The 26,043-nt window shown below is 47.8% G+C and overlaps 1 protein-coding gene across 2 annotated transcripts; it reads left to right on the top strand.

Annotated features, from left to right (window-relative positions):
* Nucleotides 1-24,334, top strand: RABL6 (RAB, member RAS oncogene family like 6). 2 transcript variants are annotated; one of them, XM_044306118.1, is made up of 16 exons: nt 1-101; nt 2,180-2,528; nt 6,006-6,140; nt 7,195-7,242; nt 7,593-7,648; nt 9,334-9,425; nt 9,764-9,904; nt 15,870-15,975; nt 17,364-17,467; nt 19,020-19,360; nt 19,690-19,840; nt 19,940-20,137; nt 20,210-20,408; nt 20,734-20,902; nt 20,995-21,050; nt 22,917-24,334. In XM_044306118.1, the coding sequence occupies exons 2-16, from the start codon at nt 2,399-2,401 to the stop codon at nt 23,118-23,120; spliced, it is 2,130 nt and encodes a 709-aa protein (XP_044162053.1). In that variant the 5' UTR covers nt 1-101; nt 2,180-2,398; the 3' UTR covers nt 23,121-24,334. The 2 variants fall into 2 exon arrangements, with proteins under 2 accessions (XP_044162053.1, XP_044162052.1); XM_044306117.1 differs by having other exon boundaries at nt 19,687-19,840.
* Nucleotides 24,335-26,043: the final 1,709 nt, after the last annotated feature.

Raw genomic sequence — 26,043 nt, 5'->3', positions numbered from 1 at the left:
CGGCGCCGTAGCAGCTGCAGAGGCTCCGCCCTATTGAAGCTCGCAGGAGGAGGAAGGAATATGGCGGCGCTGCAGTGCTGGCTGGGAGCGAGAGGGAAAGAGTAAGGCAGCGCTCCTCGGGGTTAGGCTGGGGAAACTGGGGTGAGCGGGTTTTGGGGAGACTTGGAGCGGAGGCTCCGTTTCTGGAGGCTGAGGCATCCGCATCTGGACGGGGGATACCTCAGCCAGCTGTCACATTCCCCACATCCGCGTCACCCCGCCCCCCACATACATCACCCCCCACTACATACGTGTCCTCATACATCACCCCCCACTACATACATGTCCTCATACATCACCCCTCCAATACATACGTGTCCTCATACATCACCCCTCCCTCCACTACATACATGTCCCCATACATCACCCCTCCACTACATACGTGTCCTCATACATCTCCCCTCTACTACATACATGTCCTCATACATCACCCCCCCCTCCACTACATACATGTCCTCATACATCGCCCCCCCTCCACTACATACATGTCCTCATACATCACCCCTCCACTACATACATGTCCCCATACATCACCCCTCCAATACATACATGTCCTCATACATCACCCCCCCTCCACTACATACATGTCCCCATACATCACCCCTCCAATACATACATGTCCCCATACATCACCCCTCCACTACATACATGTCCCCATACATCACCCCTCCAATACATACATGTCCCCATACATCACCCCTCCACTACATACATGTCCTCATACATCACCCCTCCCTCCACTACATACATGTCCTCATACATCACCCCTCCACTACATACGTCCTCATACATCACCCCTCCACTACATACATGTCCCCATACATCACCCCTCCACTACATACGTCCTCATACATCACCCCTCCACTACATACATGTCCTCATACATCACCCCTCCACTACATACATGTCCCCATACATCATCCCTCCACTACATACGTGTCCTCATACATTACCCCTCCACTACATACGTGTCCTCATACATCACCCCTCCACTACATACGTGTCCTCATACATCACCCCTCCACTACATACGTGTCCTCATACATCACCCCTCCACTACATACGTGTCCTCATACATCACCCCTCCACTACATACGTGTCCCCATACATCACCCCCCCTCCACTACATACGTGTCCCCATACATCACCCCCCCCTCCACTACATATATGTCCTCATACACCACCTTGTATACTACATGCATGTTCTCGTACATCGCCTCACCCCCCTCCACCACATACATGTTCTCATACATCGACCCCCCCCCTCCACCACATACATGTTCTTATACATCGCCCCCCCCCCCCCCCCGCACCACATACATGTTCTCACACATCGCCCCCCCTCCACCACATACATGTCCTCATGCATCGCCCCCCCCTTTACCACATACATGTCCTCATGCATCGCCCCCCCCTTTACCACATACATGTCCTCATGCATCGCCCCCCCTTTACCACATACATGTCCTCATGCATCGCCCCCCCTTTACCACATACATGTTCTCATACATCGCCCCCCCCTGCACCACATACATGTTCTCATACATCGCCCCCCCTGCACCACATACATGTTCTCATACATCGCCCGCCCCCCCCCCCCTCCACCACATACATGTTCTCACACATCGCCCCCCCTCCACCACATACATTCTCATTTCTACTCTACATTGTCATTTGTCACACTACCCCATGTTTAACATGTCCCCCCTAATATGTGACCCCTCTGCTCTATGTCCTCATGTTTCCATCTGCTCATACATGTATGTTCTCATACACCACGCTCTACATACAAGTTCTTGCCCGCTTTACGTGTTCTCGTCATTGTCCTACATACAGTCTCCTCTTCCGCTCCCTCCACAGCAGCCAATCACAGCTCATCATTTTCCAAGCTGCAGCAGAAGAGATGTGATTGGTTGCTGTGGGTCACATGGCCACATGCGGTGTGGGGCAGTTTTGTTACCTGTGTATTCTCTGCTACACGGCGATTCTCACAGATGTTGGTCACATGTATGAAGCGTGTGCAGTGTTTTTGGCCTGCACAGCAGTCACGCAGCTCGGCAGATTTACCGTTCAGGAGTCTGGGAGAGCTGGGTGACCATGGAGGCCATGTTGGTAGTCTTCCAGCTTTTCTTCCCCCTAGGAGCTGTGAGCCGGGTGTCAGCGCAGACTGTGGGCCCCTCCTGACGTCTCGCGTGTTCTAGTGTTCTCGGACGCGGTCGGTGATGGCTTCCTGCGGCTGGTGATGTCCGGTGTGCTCCCTATGGTCCGCCACTGATCTCCTCTCTGATATTTACCAAGACGTGTGACATTGACGTCCTCGCCCTGATTGGTCGGGCGCCCCCCCATCACCGAGGTCAAGATGTTCTCAGCGTTGAAGAAACTTGTGGGGTCGGAAGTGCCGAATCTACGAGACAAGAACATCCCCGCCGGGCTGCAGTCCATGAACCAGGCCCTGCAGAGGAGGTTCGCCAAGGGGGTTCAGTATAATAGTGAGTATGCGTGTCCGCACCCACATACGTGTTCTTATGCATCACCTCTTCCTGAACATACATGTTCTCATTTATATTCTGCATCCTCGCGTGTCACCACTAAAGACATGTCACAAATGTTCTCATTTATTAACCCTTACTCTACATACATGTTCTCATACAGCTGTCCCAGTCTATACTTCATATATGCTCTACATGCATGTTCACATACATCATCTTTGCTTTCCATATACAGTCTCATATGTCAGCCCCATTCTCATAAGTCAACTCTTTACTTACATGTTCTTGTATGTCACTCCTGCTCTACATACATGTTGTCATTCATCACCCCATGTTTTACATACATGTTCTTATACTTCATCCACATGCTCCACATTACGTTTGTATGCTTTCTGCTTTATCCACATGTTCTCACACATCACCTCTTGCTTTACATACATGTTCTCATCCATCACCTCCTCCTTTTCATGGATGTGTTCTTTTATTAATCATCAGTCTACATACATAATCTCACATGTCACCTTCCGCTACACGCGTGTATTTATTTGTTAATCCTTAGCCTACACGCATGTTCTCATGCATCACATCTGCTCTACATACATGTACTTGTATGCCACTCCTGTTCTACATACATGTTCTTATACTTCATCCACTTTCATGTTTGTATGCTTTCTGCTTTACCCACATGTTCTTGCTTTACATACATGTTCTCATGCATCACCTCCTCCTTTTCACTCATGTGTTCATTTATTATCAGTCTACATACATAATCTTACGTCACCCCCTCTACATGTGTTTTTATTTGTTAATCTTTAGTCTACATGCATGTTCTCATACATCACCCCCATGCTCTACATGCATGTTCTCATACATCACCCCCATGCTCTACATGCATGTTCTCATACATCACCCCCATGCTCTACATGCATGTTCTCATACATCACCCCCATGCTCTACATGCATGTTCTCATACATCACCCCCATGCTCTACATGCATGTTCTCATACATCACCCCCATGCTCTACATGCATGTTCTCATACATCACCCCCATGCTCTACATAAATGTTCTCATACATCACCCCATGCTCTACATACATGTTCTCAGAAATTGCCTTTCTGCTTTATACACATGATCTCATATATCACCCCTTGCTTTAAACCAGGGATGCTCAACCTGCGGCCCTCCAGCTGTTGTAAAACTACAACTCCCACGATGCCCTTCTGTAGGATGATAGCTGTAGGCTGTCAGGGAATGATGGGAGTTGTAGTTTTGCAACAGCTGGAGGGCCGCAGGTTGAGCATGCCTGCTTTAAACACATGTTCTCAAACGCCCCTCCCTCTACATACATGTTTTCATTTATTAATCCTCTGTCTACTTACATGTTCTCATGTGTCGCTCCCTCCTCTACATGCCTGTTTTTATAGTTCTTTCACCTGCTCTTGCTCGTGTTACGTGTTCTGTGACACTTCCTCATCTGTCACTCTCACCCCCACCAAATACCGGGCCCACCGCATATTAAAGGGTTATTCCGGTTATACAAAAAGGTCTGATTGGTGGGGGTCCTACCACTGGGACCCCTGCTGATCATGAAAACGGGGGCCCCATATGGAAACGAGGGGGGGGCTACTGTTCTGTGTAATATGTGTGATTCCCAGCACTGATCTCCCCATAGGGCGCCATTCACATGACTGTATCATTCAACAGGAGAGTCCGTTCTGGAATCGCCGAGGGCCCAGCCTCCTCTGATCATATGTACATAATACACGGCTGTAGTTCAGCCCTGACCTCTGCGGCCGGCAGTTTCACGGTCACAGGATGCAGGGAACAATATAACAACAATATGATGATACAGCACTGAAAGCCGGAATGTGGGAAATGTGGCCTGAAACTGATCGGCGGAGACCCTCATGGTCTGCATGTGACCACACGTGGTATGTAATCCCGCACACAACACAGAGGCCTGTTCATGGGGAAATCTGACACCAAGAAACCTGAGAGGCTCAAAAAGGAGTAGTAGTCTAATGCAGAAAAAAAAGACATCTCCCAGAATGCAACACTGCAAAGGACAGTAAGTGTTTGGGGCAGCTCTGGAAGGGAGTGGAGTATTACACCAGACGAAGAGCTGCACAAGATAAACCAAAGGAGATGCTGAGTTATCTGCAGCCCCTATGATCTGGGGAAGCAGGGAAACCTTGTAAAGGGGATAACTATTAGGTTAGTGGCGGTCCCAGCAGTAGGATCACCAGACTGTGGCCTGTACCCCCTGCAGCCCCTTGAAAGAACAGAGCGGCCATTCATTTCTATAGGAGTTCAGGAGATAGCGGAGCTCCATAGAAATGATCATCTGGCTTCATGGCGACGCCGTGTAGAGCTGCGAGAAAGTGACAGTCTGGTCCCACTACGCTCCAGAAGATCCTCGCCCTTAGGAGCAAATTTCCACGTGTACACAGAGCACGACTAAGCATGGAATAATGAAAGGAATGACGCACGCTGCCGGAGACGCCCGCTGACAGGGTAAATACAGAAGAGGTGCCGGAGCCGCCACCATCCCAGAGCACCGATGTGAAGGCGTGTCAATCAGATAGGGAAATCGCTTAACAAGTAGTTCCCTGCAGTGTGATTGCTGCCTGCCAAGAAAGGGCAGAATGCATGGCACTGTCAGATCCCACCGGCTTGCGAAGTGTTTAGGTGGTTGCTAGTCGTGCAATTCCTTCGTGCCATGGTCATTGTGGCTGAAAACCAGATTTACAGTCTCGCTATCTGAACTTGGAATTGCAGGAAAACCACAATGTCTGATTCCTCAGAATTTCCTGCCGCCTGTTGTAACCTGTGTAACCCACAAGCTTCAGGCAAAGTCTTTGTGCTGCTGAGTTCATATCACATGAGTGACTAGACTGACGCGTCGTGGCAGGCGGGTGACTAGACTGACGCGTCGTGGCGGGCGGGTGACTAGACTGACGCGTCGTGGCGGGCGGGTGACTAGACTGACGCGTCGTGGCGGGCGGGTGACTAGACTGACGCGTCGTGGCGGGCGGGTGACTAGACTGACGCGTCGTGGCGGGCGGGTGACTAGACTGACGCGTCGTGGCGGGCGGGTGACTAGACTGACGCGTCGTGGCGGGCGGGTGACTAGACTGACGCGTCGTGGCGGGCGGGTGACTAGACTGACGCGTCGTGGCGGGCGGGTGACTAGACTGACGCGTCGTGGCGGGCGGGTGACTGACGCGTCGTGGTGGGCGGGTGACTAGACTGACGCGTCGTACCAGCCCATGCGTCTCTGTTAGCAAGACTATATCAGGCCTTGTAGTCAGCCTTTGAACATGAACCTTCAATGTTCTCATTCACTGACAGCAAGCAGGGATCTTGAAATGTTGATGGTTCGAAGAACAATGTAGGTTTAATAGTTGCAGGACATTTTTATGCAATGATTATAGGAAAACTTGAGGTAAAAGAGATAAAACTCTTTGTTTTCCAGTGAAAATCGTCATCCGTGGCGACAGGAACACAGGGAAGACCACGCTGTGGCATCGGCTGCAGGGGAAGAAGTTTGTGGAAGAATACATTCCCACTCAGGAGATCCAGGTCACCAGTATACACTGGAACTACAAGAGTAAGAGGTCTCCTGTCTACCCTTACTGTACACACTGCTCCTGACTGATGTCTCTTATATGTGCAGCTCTCTTTTGTCCGGCAGTCTCTGACTGTTTTTTACTCCTCAATAAAGGCAGTCTGTCAGCAGGTTGGATTGAGCTGCTGACAGCACTAGGGACTGAGGAGAGCAGAACAGACGTAGCTTTTGTTATCAGGAGTAGTGTGCATATGAAGTTTTATTTCTGCTCATGCAAGTGCCCAGGAGGCGGGGCTTCACTGTGAAATGCCTGCCTAACAGCCCCTCCCCCATACTCTGAGTGACAGACAGCTGTAATGGTCTCCTGTTGGATGTCATCACTGTCACTTAGGGTCCATTCACACGTCCTGTTTTTTTTCATCCTGAAAAACGGTCCGTTTTTTGCGGATCCGTTGTTCCTGAAAATGTTTCCGTATGTCATCCGTTTTTTGCGGATCCGCAAAAAACGGGAACATGTATACATTTCAATAATCAAATAAAGTTGTTTGGATTTCTTTGAAAAAAAAATAAAAAAAAAATTGTGTTTCCAGGAACGGAATCCGCAAAAAACGGATGACATACGGAATGACATCCGAATGTCATCCGTTTTTTGCGGATCCATTGACTTTGTATTGTACCAGGATCCGATTTTTCAGGACAAGAATAGGACATGTTTTATATTTAAACGGACATGCGGAATGGAACAACGGAAACGGACAGCACACATTGTGCTGTCCGATTTTTTTCCAGGACCCATTAAAAATGAATGGGTCCAGATCTGGTCCTGATCTGTTCCTGAAAAAACTGAACAGATCAGGAAAGAAAAAACGGACGTGTGAATGGACCCTTAGAGCGGTGGGGGGGGGGGGGGGGGGCTGTGAGGCAGGTCAGTGCAGAGAGCACTTGCAGGAGCAGAATAAAACTTAATATTCGCACTACTCCTGATCAAAGCTCAGTTAGTTTTTTTCCTGCTCTCCTCAGCCCTAAAATGCGGTATAAAGACACATACTGTATGTCATAGCCTACAGTTCAACAGATTTTATGTTTGATTTTGCAGCCACTGATGACATAGTGAAGGTGGAGGTTTGGGACGTGGTGGATAAAGGTAAGTTCTACTGGTGCTTACGATTGGGGGCTGGTATTAGACCTCGTAGATCATATCTGTACAGTCCCTAGCTTTCTCTTCAGCCTGTGTACAATAGGTAGCACATTGTTCGTAGTCATTCTATCTACGCTGTAATGAAGATCTGCACTGGCTTCCTCCCAATCTGAACAAGTGGTGTTGCAGTGTAAAGCATGGAGGACAGACCACGCAGATCAAATTAACGATGCAATGACCCCTGGGGGCACTGTTCTACTTAAGTCTTTTTTTTTACCTAGGTTATAGCATATCTTATATAATAATGTAATGCACTTAGATATACTTTGTGTGTAATAATTTTCATTGCTCTGTAGGTAAAGGCAAGAAGAGAGGCGAGGGCTCCTTAAAACTGGAAAATGAGCCCCAAGAGGTGAGAGAACTCGATGCAGTCATCAGGCTTCACTGTTAAGTATTGCAAGTACACTATCGAGTCCCATTATTCTGACCACTTCTTGCTCTCAACGTCAGTAGCGTGTAGCTCATGAAGGAAGTCACGTGTGGTGAGCTGGCTCAGTGGGTATATAAGGCGTGTAATAGGCTGTCTGCACATATATCCCTCGGTGGGTATATAAGGTGTGCGTTAGGCTGTCTGCACACATCCCTCGGTGGGTATATAAGGTGTGCGATAGGCTGTCTGCACACATATCCCTCGGTGGGTATATAAGGTGTGCGTTAGGCTGTCTGCACACACATCCCTCGGTGGGTATATAAGGTGTGTGATAGGCTGTCTGCACACATATCCCTCGGTGGGTATATAAGGTGTGCGATAGGCTGTCTGCACACATATCCCTCGGTGGGTATATAAGGTGTGCGTTAGGCTGTCTGCACACACATCCCTCGGTGGGTATATAAGGTGTGTGATAGGCTGTGGGCACACATATCCCTCAGTGGGTATATAAGGGGTGTGATAGGCTGTCTGCACTCATATTTCTCGGTGGGTATATAAGGGGTGTGATAGGCTGTCTGCACACATATCCCTCGGTGGGTATATAAGGTGTGCGTTAGGCTGTCTGCACACACATCCCTCGGTGGGTATATAAGGTGTGATAGGCTGTCTGCACACATATCCCTCGGTGGGTATATAAGGTGTGATAGGCTGTCTGCGCACACATCCCTCGGTGGGTATATAAGGTGTGCGATAGGCTGTCTGCACACATATCCCTCGGTGGGTATATAAGGTCTGCGTTAGGCTGTCTGCACACATATCCCTCGGTGGGTATATAAGGTCTGTGTTAGGCTGTCTGCGCACACATCCCTCGGTGGGTATATAAGGTGTGCGATAGGCTGTCTGCACACATATCCCTCGGTGGGTATGTAAGGTGTGCGATAGGCTGTCTGTGCACATATCCCTCGGTGGGTATATAAGGTGTGTGTTAGGCTGTCTGCACACACATCCCTCGGTGGGAACATAAGGTGCGATAGGCTGTCTGCACACATATCCCTCGGTGGGTATATAAGGTGTGCGTTAGCCTGTCTGCACACATATTCCTCGGTGGGCATATAAGGGGTGTGATAGGCCGTCTGCACACATATCTCTCGGTCGGTATATAAGGTGTGCGATAAAAGGGCCGATTTATCAGAGTTGCAGTAAGGGAGGATTATTAGCTTTCAGGCCCCATGTGGCGGTATTTCTGATACTGCACAATGTGAACCGTTCTCATGCTGCTGTGCTGAAAGTGTATGGTGAGTGGACAAATAGCACCATTGTGAATAAGTGACATGGAAACTGCGGAGCACCACGTACCATTGATGTGAGAGGTGAACGTCCGTTAGGAAGGTGCATGAGGGCGGACAACATGCTACAGTGGAGCATCTCCCCGCCAAAGTGAAGCAGGGGTCTACCAGACTTGTCTTTACTCCAGTCACATCCAGAGCTGCATTCACTATTCTAATTGTTTCTTATGACCGGTGCATAAGGCGGTGTGTGCATTCCCAAGGCAGCTAGGTCACATGACGTCTGGTCACATTTCAAAAAGTCTTGCTTTGCTGTGAATGGAGAACGTACCACAAAATCATGATATTTATTTATTTATTTATTTTTTATGTCTTTTAAAGACTGACTCCGACCTGGCCCTAGATGCAGAGTTTCTGGATGTCTATCAGAACTGCAATGGAGTAATTATGATGTTTGACATCACCAAGCAATGGTAAGTATCTCCCTCTATTATTTCAGAGCTGCTGGCTCCTGCACTTGGGATAGATTTGGCAGAACTAGGAGCCTGTCCGGCACTAATACATATCCGCTATACTTTATGCTCGTACTATTATGTGATGCATTGTTGTATCATCCTTGTTTTGCTGACGGTCGTCTTCTGAAAGCTTTGGGGGTGATTGGAGGATAACTGCCTTATTTGCAGATTCCTTCCTTTGCTGTCATCCATCAGGGCCTGGAAGATGGTAATCGGGCAGCAAGATGAAGGCAGGAGCCAGAGGGGAATTCTCGGTGTAGAGCTGACAATCCATTTTGGTTTCTTTTGCGTTTCAGGACTTTTACTTACATCACACGGGAGCTTCCGAAGGTCCCCAGCCACGTGCCGGTGTGCGTGCTCGGAAACCATCGAGATATGGGAGAGCACAGGGTCATCCTGCCTGACGACGTGCGAGACTTTATACAGAGCCTGAACCGGTGAGTAATAATACCTGTGACCTCTATATATCATGTGTGTCCTGTATCACCATGAGCTGCATGGCTCTGCGGATCTGAAAGTGTTAAAGGATAGGTCATCAGTATGTGATCCGTGGGGGTCCGATGCCCGGCACCCCCCCCCCCCCCCCCCCCCCCTGCTGTTCAGCTGTTTAAAGAAGCTGCGGTGAGTGCCATGGTCTCCTTGCAGCTTACCAATCACAGCGCTGTCCATTGGGTAGTGGCTGTTGTTGGTATTGCAGGCCAGGCCTGTTCACTTAAATGGGACTAAACTGCTCCAGGCCACGTGACCAACGAATATGACATCACTGGCCTAGGAAGAGGCTCCAGGAGAGTAGTGATCTCCTCAAACAGCTAATGGGTGGGGGTGCGGGGAGTCAGATCCCCAGCGATCAGATACTGATTACCTATCCTGAGGTTAGATCATCAGTACTAAACACTCAGACAACCCCTTAATGCATAATAACGTAAAGCTACATAATTATGCTTAGGGGGTTGTTTGGAGTGGGCTGCCGAGCTAAGCCCACTCCACATGCGGCAGGTGCCAGTTGTATAATACAGCCTGCACTGGACCACAATGGCCAGAATCAGCAATGACATTGAACCTGGTCATTTAACCCCCTTAGATGCTGCAGTCAATAGCGACCTCAGCACCTTTGGAATAATGGAGATGGCTCCCTCTGCTTTCCGATTAGAGCTCCAAGGCTCCGATCAGTTACCATAACAGCCTGGGGGCCTTCTGAAGGTTCCCAGGCCTGTCATGGTTAACTGCCAGTGTCTCCGAATCCCATAGACCACAATAGGATTCTATTGCGGTCTGTGTAGGACAATCGATCAGAAGATTGCAGGTTCCAGTCTACTAAGGGGACTAAAAGTTTCTGTAAAAAAAAAAAAAAAAAAAAAAAAAAAAAAGTTGAAAATAAAAGAAATATTAATTAAAATCATCCCCTTTCCCAATTTTACATATTAACATGAATCATACATTTTTTTTAACATAACAGGCATCGCACGTCCCAAAATGCCTGAGCTATTAAAATGTTTTTCCTGCGCGGTGAACATCATAGCGGAATGGGTGCAGACCCATACATTTTCGATGGGGCCGGAATGTGCTATCCGCATTTGCGGATCCACACTTCCGCATCCGTGCTTCCGTTTCCGCAAAAAAATAGAGCATGTCCTATTCTTGTCCGCAATTGCGGACAAGATTAGGCATTTTCTATTATAGTGCCGGTGATGTGCGGTCCGCAAATTGCGGAATGCACATTGCCAGTGTCCGTGTTTTGCGGATCCGCAGAACGCTTACGGACGTGTGAATGGACCCTAATTGTGTGACCTGCAGAACGAGGATGTCATATTGCACAGCAAACTGTGTATTATTAAATCCCAAATAACCTTGGCGGAATTGTGAGTTTTTTTTACATTTCGTCCCAGTTTTCCAATACAAGACATGCTAAATTAAAAAAACTATATATACAAATTGTCCCATAAAAGATGAGGCTGTGTGAATGGAAAATGACAATGTGGGGGGGAAAAAAAATGGGCCCTGTCCTTAAGGGGTTAAGTGGCATTAAAGTGGAAGAATTCAAGAGTAAGAGAACCTACGATCATTCATTCCCCTCCAGAGGTATGTGTTGTCATCCTGGTACCATACACAAGGCAGATATCGGTGGAATGGAGTTACATAGTAACATAGTTTATAATGCCGAAAATAGACATTTGTCCATCCAGTTCGGCCTGTTATCCTGCAAGTTGATCCAGAGGAAGGCAAAAAAAAAACTGTGAGGTAGAAGCCAATTTTCACTACAATCAGAATAAACACCTCTCTAGTAGCTATATCCTATAATATTATTACACTCCAGAAATACATCCAGGCCCCTCCTGTATTGTACTCACCATCACCACCTCCTCAGGCAGAGAGTTCTATAGTCTCACTGCTCTTACCGTAAAGAATCCTCTTCTATGTCCCCTCGTCACAGTCCTGGAGATAAATAGATGATGGGAGTGATCTCTGTACTGACCCCTGATATATTTATACATAGTTATTAGATCTCCCCTCAGTCGTCTTTTTTCTAAAGTGAATAAGGCCTCATAAACAGCCGTTGTTTTGAATGGCGGCTCGGATGCTTACCCATTCACTTCAGTGGGGCTGCAAAAGATGCGGACAGCACTCCGTGTGCTGTCCGCATCCGTTGCTCCGTTCCGCGGCCCCGCTAAAAAAATATAACATGTTCTATTCTTGTCCACGCTTTCTGGACAAGAATAGGCATTTATATTGAAGGTTGTCCGTGCTGTTCCGCAAATTACGGAATGCGCACGGACGCCATACATGTTTTGCGGATCAGCGATTTGCAGACCGCAAAACACACCACAGTCGTGTGCATGAGGCCTAGCCCTAATGCTGATAATCTTTCAGGGTACTGTAGTTGCCCCATTCCAGTGATCACTTTAGTTGCCCTCCTCTGAACCCTCTCCAGCTCTGCTATGTCTGCCTTGCTCACAGGAGCCCAGAACTGTACACAGTCCTCCATGTGTGGTCTGACCAGTGATGTGTAAAGTGGTAGGACTATGTTCTCATCACCACCATCTATGCCCCTTTTAATGCAACCCATTATCTTATTGGCCTTGGCAGCAGCTGCCTGACACTGGTTTCTACAGCTTAGTTTGCTGTTCACTAGAATTCCTAGGTCCTTTTCCATGTCAGTGTTAGGCCCCATGCACACGGCCGTGTTTCACGGCCGTGTGCGGGCCGTGGAACCGTGGCCTGGATCCCTCCTGAGAGCAGGAGCGCACGGCATCACTGGTTGCCATGACGGCGTGCGCTCCCTGCTGCCGCCGCAATACAGTAATACACTGGTATGATCTATACCAGTGTATTACTGTACTGTGCCGGCAGCAGGGAGCGCACGGCGTCATAGCAACCAGTGACGCCGTGCGCTCCTGCTCTCAGGAGGGATCCAGGCCGCGGTTCCACGGCCCGCACACGGCCGTGAAACACGGCCGTGTGCATGGGGCCTTACCCAGTGTTTTACCATTTAGTATGTACGGGTGACTTGCATTATTCCTTCCCATGTGCATAACCTTACATTTGTCAGTGTTAAACCTCATCTGCTACTTCTCTGCCCAAGAGTCCAATCTATCCGGATCCATCTGTAGTAGTATACTGTCCTCTGTAGTGTGTGTATATATACAGTATACTGTCCTCTGTAGTGTGTATATATACAGTATACTGTCCTCTGTAGTGTGTATATATACAGTATACTGTCCTCTGTAGTGTGTGTATATACAGTATACTGTCTTCTGTAGTGTATATATACAGTATACTGTCCTCTGTAGTATATATACAGTATACTGTCCTCTGTAGTGTATATATACAGTATACTGTCCTCTGTAGTATATATACAGTATACTGTCCTCTGTAGTGTATATATACAGTATACTGTCCTCTGTAGTGTATATATACAGTATACTGTCCTCTGTAGTGTATATACAGTATACTGTCCTCTGTAGTGTATATACAGTATACTGTCCTCTTCCATGTTAATTACTTAACAGTTTAGTGTAATCTGCAAAAATGTATACTTTACTGTGCAAGCCTTCTACAAGATCATTAATAAATATATTGGAGAGAATAGGGCCCAATACTGACCCCTGAGGTACCCCACTAGTGACAGTGACCCCTCCAGTACTGACCCCTGAGGTAGCCCACTAGTGACAGTGACCCCTCCAGTACTGACCCCTGAGGTACCCCACTAGTGACAGTGACCCCTCCCGTACTGACCCCTGAGGTAGCCCACTAGTGACAGTGACCCCTCCCGTACTGACCCCTGAGGTAGCCCACTAGTGACAGTGACCCCTCCAGTACTGACCCCTGAGGTAGCCCACTAGTGACAGTGACCCCTCCAGTACTGACCCCTGAGGTACCCCACTAGTGACAGTGACCCAATCTGAGTGTGTACCAGTAATAACCCCCCTCTGTTTTCTATCCCTCAGCCAGTTACTTACCCACATTCAGACGTTTTCTCCCAGTCCGAGCATTCCCATTTTAGATACTAACCTTTCATGCTGTACAGTGTCAAATGCTTTGGAGAAGTCCAGATATACGACATCCATTGATTCGCCGCTGTCAAGTCTAGAACTTACCTCCTCATAGAAGCTGATTACATTAGTCTGACATGACCGATCCCTCATGAAGCCATGCTGATATGGCATTATTTGCTTATTTCTGTTGAGCTCCTCTAAGGCTACTTTCACACTTGCGTTCAGAGCGGATCCGTCTGGTGTCTGCACAGACGGATCCGCTCCTATAATGCAGACGATGGGATCCGTTCAGAACGGATCCGTCTGCATTATAGTTTAGAAAAAATTCTAAGTGTGAAAGTAGCCTGAACGGATCCGTCCAGACTTTACATTGAAAGTCAATGGGGGACGAATCCGTTTGAAAATTGAGCCGTATTTTGTCAACTTCAAACTGATCCATCCCCATTGACTTACATTGTAAGTCTGGACGGATCCGTTTGCCTCCACACGGCCAGGCGGACACCCGAACGCTGCAAGCAGCGTTCGGGTGTCCGCCTGATGAGCGGAGCGGAGGACAAACGCTGCCAGTCTGATGCATTCTGAGCGGATCCGCATCCACTCAGAATGCATTGGGGCTGTACGGATCCGTTCGGGGCCGCTTGTGAGAGCCTTCAAGTGGAGCCCCGAATGCTAATGTGAAAGTAGCCTAAGATAGCATCTCTCAGAAAACCTTCAAACAGTTTACCCACAACAGATGTTAAACTTACCGGCCTATAGTTTCCAGGCTGTTTTTGGACCCTTTTTGAATATTGGCACCACATTTGCCATGCGCCAATCCTGTGGGACATTCCCTGTCAGTATAGAGTCCGCAAATATCAAATAAGGGTCTGGCTATGACATTACTTAATTCCCTTTAGGATACGGGGGTACCTTTAATGGGGAATTAACTTTTACATTCTGCATTTCATCTGAGTTTATTTTCCTTAGTGAATACAGTGGAGAAAAAATATTTAACAGCTTTGCTTTCTCCTCGTCGCTCTCTGCGACTCCCCCCTCATTACTCTTTAACGGGCCGACACCTTCAGATTTATACTTTTTACTGTTTATATAATTGAAGAACATTTTATTGTTAGTTTTACTCTCTTTGGCAATTAATCTCTCGGTCTCTAGTTTGCCCGCTTTTATTTGTTTTTTACATATTCTATTTTTTCCCTTTAGAGTTTTTCAGTGCTTCCTCGCTCTCCTCCCGTTTTAGTGATTTAAATGCTTTCTTTTTTTCATAGTTTATTTTTAGAGCGCCACTTTCAGAGACAGAACTTTTTTCCGTCAATATTTTTGCAGCAGAAGTTGCAGCCTAGAAGCTGCTATCCGTTGATCACATGGTATTCCAAGTCATGATTGCCTGTCGATGTAAAGCTGACAGGCAGTCTGTTAGGCCCCACCTCTAGCATGGCCTAAGGCCTCTTGCACACTAACGTATTTTCATTCCGTATCCATTCCGTTTTGGTCTTTTTTTGCGAACCGTATACTTAACCTTTCATTTCAATGGATCCGGAAAAAAAAAAAAAAAACAGAAGGTGCTCCATGTGCATTCCGTTTCCGTATTTCCGTTCTGCAAAAAAATAGAACATGTCCTATTACGGACAAGGATAGGACTGTTCTATTACGGGCCAGCTTTTCCGCTCCGCAAAGTACGGAATGCACACAGATGTCATCCGTATCTTTTGTGGATCTCTTTTTTGCGGACCGCTAAATACATACGGTCGTGTGCTTGAGGCCTAATACGCAGATGCGTCTGGAAGACCTGGGGTCATGGTCAGGCCCTTGACTGTCAGAGTAAAGCAGCAGCTCCATAAGATTATTTCCTAATTGTGTGTCTGCCCCAGAAGTCTGTGTCACCAGGTCACCACTTGTCTGCTCCTCCTAACAGGCGCCCCGGTTCCTCCTACATCCGATACGCTGAGTCTTCCATGAAGAATAGCTTTGGGCTGAAATACTTGCACAAATTTTTTAACATCCCTTTTCTGCAGCTGCAGGTAAGTCCCTAAAATCACAACCTATCTCACCTATGTTACACTAAATGCTGCTGCCCTCTAAACCGCCAGCAGTACCTCACAGCTGAAGTCATCTGGTTTCTAAAGAAGGCTTTGGCTAATGCTTCTGTATGCAGATGAGGGGCTTGAAGGCCTTGACGGTTGACAACCTTGCTGCTGCCCGTTCGCATTTGGCTAATGGCCTTTTTTTTATTATTTTTACGTGCAATCTCCCAGAAGATCCCGCGCCTGCGCCGTCCAATTTCTTTTTCGGCGCCAGCGCAGTGAGTTTGGATTGGCCTCGCATCCGGGAGTCGTTGCCTGTACAATGAGCCTCTAACGCCAAATACACTACAGCCGGACTCTGTGCACAAAAACGCGCTCGTACGGTGCCGGATCTCTAGGGGAATCGCACATGAAGAATAAAAAGCAAGGCCATCCGTCAAAAGCGAAGGGGCGTGGCTAGGTTGATTTCAGTATCCTCATTTGCATACAACGATCCTGCCCATCGGATGAATTGGACAAGGACCTCATTAGAACCCCGATGACTTCAGCTGTGAGGTACTGCTAGTGGTATAGAGGGCATTTTGGCAGTGACCGGTTCCCCTTAAAGGGGTCATGCCAACTTATCCACAGGAAAGGGGAACAGCATGGTGTGGGTCCCATGCACCCGTATGAATGGAGAGGCCAGGTGTGCATTCGTCCAGTCATTCTCTAAAGGGACTGATATAGTGTCGTACACCGCTCGCCCATCTCCAGCAGTCCCATACAGACTGAATGGAGTCACAGTGCACATACCCGACCTGCCACTCTATTTGTACGGGAACACAGGTGATCGGTGGATGTCGCAGCACCCAGACCCCTAGTCCCCTATTTAGTGATGACACCACCCCTTTAATATACAGATTACTGACTATGTAGAGGGTAACCGGCTGTAGACCACCTGCAGGGCTGATCATCCGGTACCAATAACAATGGGTATCTCCCATGAAGAGATGCCAGGGTTATCTTTATCCTTTCCTCCTGTATCGGGGCTTTCCTCTGTGAATGGCCTACCATACACCTGAGATCATGGAAGCATCTGAAGTTACAGCACGTGCTCAGCTCTGTGTCTGGAGTTACAACCCCCATCATTGCTCCAGTAATGGTAGATAAGGGTATAATGTTTCCCTGAGGGCACATGACACCAGCCCAGCCTTACTTATTCATTCCTATACTGAACCTGACACTATTAACCCTCGGGTGGCTGAATCTTGTCGCTCGCTACACTGTGGGACCCGGCCCCTGGCCTTCAGGTAGGATAGGGTTAAAGGTCCCGGCTTTTGTTTGCATGGTAATGGAGAGAGATGTGACAGTCAGCTTTTATGTTCTTTTTCCCTTGTGTCCCGCAGCGAGAAACCTTATTAAGGCAACTGGAGACCAACCAGCTAGACATCGATGCCACCCTTGAGGAACTTTCAGTCCAGCAAGAGACGGAGGACCAGAATTATGAAATGTAGGTCACTGCTTGGAACACGAGTGCTGGGGAGGTTGGGGGTCGCTTAAAGGGGTTGTGCATGAGACACTGTTTTGCGTAATATATGATTAATAATTATCCCCCATAATTTTTATAGTTTGAAAAATTAGGAGAGAAGGTGAACTTTTTTTCTACATTTTAGTGCATTTTTCTGGTAATGTTAGTGTTACCATAAAATAGACTTCATTTGCGTTCCTCATTGTCTACTGTTAATTTTGATTTTAACACAGGGATGCCCAACCTGCGACCCTCCAGCTGTTGCAAAACTACAACTCCCAGCATAGCAAGACAGGCTAGAGCTACAGCAGGGCATGGTGGGAGTTGTAGTTTTATAACAGCTGGAGGGCCGCAGTTTGGGCATCCCTGATTTAACACGTGCCTTATTTTGGGTAGCAGCAGATTTTTTTGGGGAGTTTTTTTTATATTTTTTATTTATTTTTGCCTTTTAGGCTATGTTTGCGTGGTGCTTTTTGACAGTGTTTTTTCCGTTTCGATGCTGCAGGCCCACTAACAGTTTAGCCTCACTGTCTGGAGCTAAACCTCAAGCGGACTTTCTGTCCAGAAACTGCGCCAAGGAAGAGCATGTTCTTTCTTTGCGCGGTTGCAGATTTAAAACACCAGCCTCACAAATGGCAGCGTGGCCTCCCATTGCAAGCAGTGGAAAGCAGATTCCACGTGACCGCCACCGGCTTTTTGGCGTAGAATTTACTCCAAAATCCTGGCATCAAAAGCTAACGTCCTAATGAGCCCTTTCTTAAAGCCCATTTTTTAAATGTTTATTTTTAATTGGCTTTTCCTCAAAGGCCATTAAAGGGGTATTCCAGGAGTTTGATATTGATGGCCTGTCCTCGGGATAGGCTGGCGATTGCTTATTGGCTGATTCCCAGCAACCCCCTTCCGTCTGCTGCTTAGGAGAAGCTTCTGACCTACACGGCTCCATCCATTGTGTAAAGCAGGGATCAGCAACGTTTAGATGTTTTGAAACTACAATTCCCAGAATCCTCCTGCGGGCATTACAAAAAGAGCCGAGTAAGTTTGCATGCTGGGAGTTGTAGTTTCATAGCAGCTGGAGTGCCGAAGTTTGCTGATCCCTGGTGTAGAGGATGTAGCTGGTCACTGCAGCGCTGCTACTACTGAAGTGAATGGAAGCTGGGGGCTTCTGTCTGCACTCCAGGGTCTGCATCATTCTCTGACCGCCAGGCACCTAACATTTAGCTGGCCGCCGACCTAAACCAGCGCCATATGTATCCAGGGTTAGAGGTTTTGATGTAAACTCTATTTCTCTCTCCCCCTATTCTCCTGTAGTTAGTATACAGTATGCCCTGCAGATCCCTCCATGTTTTTAACGAAGTTGGCACCCCCAGTCATGTACTGCGTCCTCCCACTCACCCCGGGCTTATTAGCCAGATGACATTCTCTTTCTGTGCATGTTTCCGTGTTTCTGTGTGAATTATGACGTCTCTTGTATCGGCACAATCTGTCGATGAGATGTTTGTCTCATTTGGCTAATATCTCCCGTATGTTCTTGCAGATTCCTGGAAATGTTAGAGAATAATAAACGTCTGGCTTCTCCAGTAGCGACAAACGGACAAAGCCCGTCCTCCGGTTCTCAGTCCCCTGTGGTCCCTATAAACTCTGGGTCTCCTGACAGCTCCGGCCCTGGCACGCCCCTTCAGATACCTACTACAGTGCCTGCATCTCCTCCCCTGGCTGTGCCTCCACCGCCTCCTGCCTCGGATGCCTCTGAAGTCTCCGGGGCTTCTCCCTCCACCGCGTCGTCTCCTCCTTTATCTCAGCAACCTCAGCAGAAGCGAGGCTTCATGTCCCGTCTCTTCGGTTCCTCCACCCCTGAAAGCCCTCCAGTCAAACTAGGTACTTCTGTAATGCCTGAGGCCTACAGGGCATCCTTAGTCACTGGCATTGATGGCAGCTATTGCTGACCATACACATTAGGGATTTCAGTGCATACTGCTGATTGTAATGGAAACCCCTGACAGAGACGACGCTTGTTGGATTTTTACCTACCCATTTATCTAGTTTCTCTTGGGATAAGCAGTGCCATATGTATCTATGCCACTTATCTCCATAGAATTAATATGCCTTTTTGGCTGATGATTTGTCAGTAGGCATCTTATGTCTGTGGCCTGTTTTTGCAATAAATTCAGGGATTGTGACCCTTCTTTTATCTTGTCCATCAGCAGAGACCCCGTCACACACAATGCAGCCAGTGAGAGTGCAAAGCGTAGAAGACTTTGTACCCGAAGACAGCTTAGATCGCAGCTTCTTGGAGGATAACGCGACTCATAAAGATCTAGGGAAAGCATCACTAAGAGAAAGGCGAGACAGCGACAGGTAGGGGCCACATTTTTCAGACATGAGTCTCCTCTTTTCATCTCCTCACCTGACTCTGGGTTTTTCTCCTCTGATGGGATACACTTTGCCTGCCTGCAGTGATGGGGATGCACCTGGGACCAACCCCATGGTCGCCGGCTTCCAGGATGATTTGGACCCTGACGACAGGATAGCTCCTAAATCTTCTGTGGCCGTCGTCCCCAGTAAGAACATTGTCTTGTCCACCGATGATGAGGAGACTGATGCCCCTGTTCAGATTGCTGGGGATGAAGACGTGGACACCGAGTTATTCTCATGGTGAGCTGTGTTGCATGAAATGCAGGATGGTTATTCCCTTCCTGTTCTGTAATAATGACCTCTGTTGTGTAGGAAACCAACCCAGTCCTCAGTCACTCGCCCTGAGAAGCAGGATACGTTGCCCTCGTCTAAAGCCAAGAAAAATAAGGCAAAACACCAGGAGGACTCGGACAGCGATCAGGAAGGGCCCATAGCCACACAGATGCTTTCCTTCGTTATGGATGACCCGGACTTTGACAGTGAAGACTCAGCCCCGGTATCAAAGGCAAAGGTGAGACTGAAGTATAGAAACCGAGAGGGACTGATGTATTAAGTCGATGAGAGCGATTCATCTAATTTAACTAGTCTTCCATTTTTGTCCCGGAAGCAGGTTAGATAATTGCTGGACTATTGAACGCTAGATTTTTACTGCATTGTATACCCATCCAAAGCAGGCGAGGAGCTTCGCAATTACAATGCTAATCTTAATCGGTGATCTCCATGCTGTTGCAAAACTACAACTCCCAGCATGCTTCGATTGCCAAGATGCAGGAGATTTACTTTCCCAAAGGGAGTCATTCACATGCATGCAGTGACATATGCTTCTGGTCCTACAGGAAGATTTCCCAGTGCTGAACAACATGTCTGAAAGCTCCAGCGAGGAGACGCTCTCATCTCTCCCGGCACAACCTGTAAAGCCCAGCGTGCCTGCCTTCAAGATGAGGCAAGACGCCGATCTATTCGGCTTAGGGTTTGAAGAAAAAGTGGCCAAGGACAGCGAAGAAGGTGAGTGAAGGTGCCACAGTTCATACTGGTCCTTCTAGTACGTGGTTAATTGACACCAATCTTTACTTTTTTTTTTTTTTTTTTTTTTCTAGAAAAGGAAAGCAAAACCTCCAAGGAGAAAAAGAAGAAGAAAAAGAAAGCCAAGGAGGTAACGTATCTGTTATGAGAAGAGCAGCTCACAGTAATGTAGTCTGTCATCGCCCTGTTACGAACCACTGAGCCGCTCGCCCTCTACGATATTGCGCTCTGGTCAAAAAGATCTGACATCTCCATTTTAACTATAGCTTCACTGGCTTTACTCCAGTTTGAGTCTGCCAATACGCATTGTACCTGGCAAGTTTGCAGACTACGGGAAGGAACCTCCCATCTAACATGGCAGCCACGGTGGTGTTGGAAAATCGGGTGATGGCATTACCTGAGTTATAGCCTATGGCAGCACTCCAACTCCCAGCATGCTCCATTCACAGTCTATGGGTATTCCAAGAATAGCCAAGATAGTGTGCTTGCTGGGAGTCATACTGTAGTTTCACCACAGCTCGAGTGCCAGAGGTTGTGGACGCCTGGCCAATGGGTAGTTTCAGCACAGATGATAATTTGATATGGCATCATGATTTATAATGCGTTTTGGCCTTGAAATATGAGATCTTAGGCCAGGGCTTGTACGAGTGCTACTTCCTCTTCAAGATTACACTGCGCATCGTCTTGCTTGCAATGGCGGCACAGTGAATGGAACAAGCACTTGTCTCGGTGGTGCAGTGTAATTACAACGTGCACTATTATCTTGACGAGGAAGTAGCACTCATACGAGAGTCAGACCCCCACCGATCAGATATTGATGACCTATCCTGAGGATGTCATCAATATGTACAGGCTGCACAACCCCTTTAAGTAGCGGTCTCCTGCCCCCTTCATGCACATATGTGCACTTGGCAAGGCCGAGCATGCATGTGTTTCTAAAGGGAACAAAGCCCCTGCAAAGGTGTCTTATTTCCCCCAAGAAAAAACTGCCTGACCCTTCACTCTCACCTTCGGGGGAAGTCAAGAGGCACTAGATGGCCAGCTTTACAATGATAAGTCAGAACATGGTAATGTCATTAACCCCAGTTTTCAAAACGAAGAGTTATCTGAAATCCCTTCAGACACAGTAATGGATATTGCAGGAAGGAACTCAACACTGGGTCTCAAAATTAAATTTTTTGCTCAGGTTCCTGTAGAAGCATTTTGGTGCCCCCCTCTGCCCTGCACATACACACAGTGGCACTGGGTAGCATTTAAAGGGACGTTAAACCTAAAAATGAAGGATTAAAGTAGACTCAGGGTAATGGTCACGCTGTCAGGGTGCCAGATTTTCTGTCTTATCCTGAGGCAAACCCCTATAATGACCCCTGTCCCCTTCCCCATGCCCAGGTGTCTCATATAGGGTTATACCCCGCTCCCTGGCACCTGCATCGCTTCTGATCCCCGCATGGATCAAAGCATGCGGCGACAGGAGGGGAGCAGCCAGTAGCACCCAGGTGACACTAGGGAGGCTCATCCCCGTCGTGGCCTGCTATTGGTTACTCACCCTGTCGCCGGAGATGCAGCGGCGGCCTTGTGGGGATGAGAAGCCACGCAGGTTCCGGGGAGTGGGATAAGTATGACCTATATGAGGGGGTCATTATTGGAGTTGAATAATCCATTTAAATTCCTGCGGTTCTCTTCCATTTTCAGCTGGTGACTGAGTGGTTGGGTGGAGGGAGGCTCCTGCTGCAGACAGGATAGTGTGGAGGAGGAGGGGGGACATGGCTGTGGCAGGCAGACTGTTCTTTATATTTTGTAATTGCCGTATGAGAGACCAGTTGCATCCAAAAGAAAATGCAGAGATTAAGGGACGAAGTGCTGGGATTTTTTGTGTTAATTTTCCATTATTTGGGGGAGAAGACTGATGTTTTAGCAAAAACTGCATTTTCCGATATTATGGGAGGCTCTGTGCTATGCTTCAGGCTACCATCAATTAATGTCTTTCTCTTGACAGGCTCCAGAAGAAGAGGAGTCAACCAAGAAAAAGACGAAACCCACGAAAAAGAAGAAAAGCAAAGAGAAGGAGGAAGGCAAAGAAGAGAAGAAGAAAAAGTCGAAGAAGAGCAAGGAAAAGAAGGAATTTGATGAACTGGAGGCTTTCCTCGGAGGAGGTGTACCCAGCAAGCCAAGTTCAGGTGGGGAATATGAGGAGCTCTAGGTTGTCCGTGCTCCTTCGTGGATTGAGCTCTCTGCCTTCCTCACCACGCGCTCCACACTGAGCAAGCACAACCTTGTTCTTCAGCATGGCGGCGCTGCACCGCCGGAAAGTGAGAAATCTGAAATGGAGAGAGGTACCAGTTGTCCGCCTTTTTCCCCATCTTCTCCCTCTTGGATCATTGCTCATTACCCAGAACTTTGCAGAAGCGAGAAACACTACAGAATATGCTAGATCTGGGAGGAACACCGAGGTAGCGTTTTACGTGTCTTGCTCGCTTGGAAACCTTCAGCGGTCCCTCGTTACCCTGTAATCATTCCAGTCACCCTTGACTTCCTTCATACTGTACGAACAAAATAAAATAAATTCTTGTATCTCTGCACTAAACGACGGGCTGCGAGATATCGCCACTCACTTCCAGGAATCTCCGCAGTCTCCTCGCCAGTGACTGACCCATCGCTCTACTGATGGTCTCCCCGAAAGGTTTAAAGTCGCACCAGCATGCGTCTGTCTGCAGCAACACTCCAGACCCATGTTCATTTATATTGGCGGCTCGCTCCCTGTTACATTTAGGCCTTCGCCTTCCTTTTTAATCTCTCCTCTAATTTTGTGGATTGTTTTTAACCCAAGGTAAGTGCAGCTGCCTATACCGAGGCGGCCGCTTCACCGGAGTGCACCAGTATATCCAAGAACTCCCCAGTTGATGTAATCCATCAAGGGGGAGGCAGAGAATTATTGGTTTTACATGTGAACGGTCAGAGGTTTCCATTTTCTTTGTGTTTGTAGTGCGGTTGTTCAGTGTTTTTTTTTTTTTTGGTTTTTTTTTGCCGACAGAGGCGTCTTCCCCCCCGGCCCACAACCCTGTGTTTGAAGTGTTGAGCTACTTTCTAACATTGGTGACCAAATTTTATTTGAGGTCAGAACCAGTATGGTATGCAGCCAGTTCATTCCAGTGCCCCATTCCCTGTCTTTATACCTCCCTGAAGCGGTTCTTTCACTGAGCTCAAGTCCCCTGGTGATCATTCCACCCCAATCCTCTCCCATGCACCGGGGCTTCTTGTTCTTCCACTGGCGTAACAGAACCCGGCTCCTGACAGGGTCTCAAAGCTTTGATGCAACTGTACAGATCTGTAAGGAGGCGACGTCCTGTCTTTGCACAGGTCTGCGTATTGCTTGTTGAACTTTGGGGGGGAAAAATGCACATTAAAAAATTGTAAAAAAAACGTTTTGTTGCCGTCACTGCACTCCATGCAGCCTGCCACGATCCACGGCTGATTGATTTCCGTGTAATTGAAAAAACTTGACTTTGCTTAGGGGTGAGATCACATCACCGTTATTTTTCCGTTCTTCTGATCCGTCAGAGGAGCTGAAAATTAAAGAAGAAAATCCTGAGATCAGTTCTGCACATTTGAGCCATTTCCAGAATCTGTTATTTTAGACAGGAAAAAAAAGGTCCTACATGTACGACTCTTTTTTTTTTTTTCCATATAAAATAACGGAAATGGCTCAAACGGATGCCAGATGTGCAGAACTGATTCTCAGGATCCGTTTTTGTTTTTTCTGATCTTCTGATGGATCGGAAAAATAACTTTGATATGAACTACCCTAACATGTATGTTGCACAGATCATGTCTTCTCCTCCAGATGCATCCAGAGCTGCATTCAAAACTCTGCTTGATTCCTTGCAGACTTTGCTGGTTTACTGTTTGTAAAGGGGCCTGGTTGTGGTGCATGTATGGTTTACACCAGGCATGCTCAACCTGCTGCCCTCCAGCTGTTGCAAAACTACAACTCCCAGCATGCCCGAACAGCCTACAGCAGGGCATTGTGGGAGTTGTAGTTTTAAAACAGCTGGAAGGCCGCAGATTGAGCATGCCTGGTTTACACAAATAACCAGTAGAGCAGGGATCAGCACCCTCCAGCACTTCAACTGTTCAGAAACTACAACTCCCAGAATCCTCCTTTCACTTCTGTGGGAGTTACAAGAACAGCTGAGTAAGTTTGCATGCTAGGAGTTGTAGTTTCACAACAGATGAAGTGCCGGAGGTTGCTGATCCCTGCAGTTATGTTAGGATACATTCACACAGGGAATTTTGCCTCTGCAAATCCGCTACAACAGAAACCGTCAGTTTCTGCCTCAATGTTTCACTTTGGATGCCACGTATCTGCTGGCCTCATTGAATGGAGATAAATTGCGAACGGACGCCTGCGGATTCTGCCTCAATTTTATACTCTAGAAGCAGCAGATCCGCTCGCGGTTTAGCCCCATTGAATGGAGATAAATCTCGAATGGACATCTGCCATGAAGGGACATATATCTTCTTTGTACGGGTATGGCTTTAAACCATCAACCGTGCAAACAGCCCTGCCGCTATTGAAATCAGTGGGAGGCGGATACCACGCAGCCGCCATCAGAATTTTGGCGCAAAATGCGTGCCAAGATTCCGGTGGCATAAAACACCATATGAACGGGTGCTAACTCAGGGGAAGCAACAATGCGTTTCTGACTGTTGTCAGACTTTCCTTGCTGCAGGGGATCATAGTATCTTAGCTGTGCGTTCAGGGATTCATATGAGTCTGTACATTCCGGATGCAGCTCTGGCTGTGACTGGAGTGGACCATATTAACTTTAAGTGGTTGTCTCATCTGAGACAATGGGGGTGTATCGCTAAGATATGCCGTCATTGGCTGATAGGTGCGGGTCCCATCGCTGGGACTCGCACCTATATCGAGAACGGAGCCCTGCAAAGTGGTGGCTGGAGAACCCCAATGTGGCCACCACCAAGTGCTCTCCCCATAGAAGTGAAGGGCACCGGCCACAACTCCCATTCAGTTCTGTGGGCCCAACGGAAATAGCTGAACCACTGAGATGTCTTTTTAGGAGATGGGTGCGGGTCCCAGCGATATGCCCCCATTGTCTTAGATG

The sequence above is a fragment of the Bufo gargarizans genome, chromosome 9 (genome assembly GCF_014858855.1).
Source record: "Bufo gargarizans isolate SCDJY-AF-19 chromosome 9, ASM1485885v1, whole genome shotgun sequence".
NCBI lineage: Eukaryota > Metazoa > Chordata > Amphibia > Anura > Bufonidae > Bufo > Bufo gargarizans.
Note: the sequence above shows the minus strand (reverse complement) of the source record. Positions and strands in the feature narration are given on the sequence as shown.

Coding starts and splice junctions, on each gene's coding strand:
- RABL6 (XM_044306117.1), top strand. CDS start 2,399: ATGTTCTCAGCGTTGAAGAAACTTGTGGGGTCGGAAGTGCCGAATCTA. Junction 20,409..20,733: donor CCCCGGTATCAAAGGCAAAG/GTGAGACTGAAG, acceptor CTGGTCCTACAG/GAAGATTTCCCAGTGCTGAA. Junction 21,051..22,916: donor AGAAAAAGAAAGCCAAGGAG/GTAACGTATCTG, acceptor TTCTCTTGACAG/GCTCCAGAAGAAGAGGAGTC.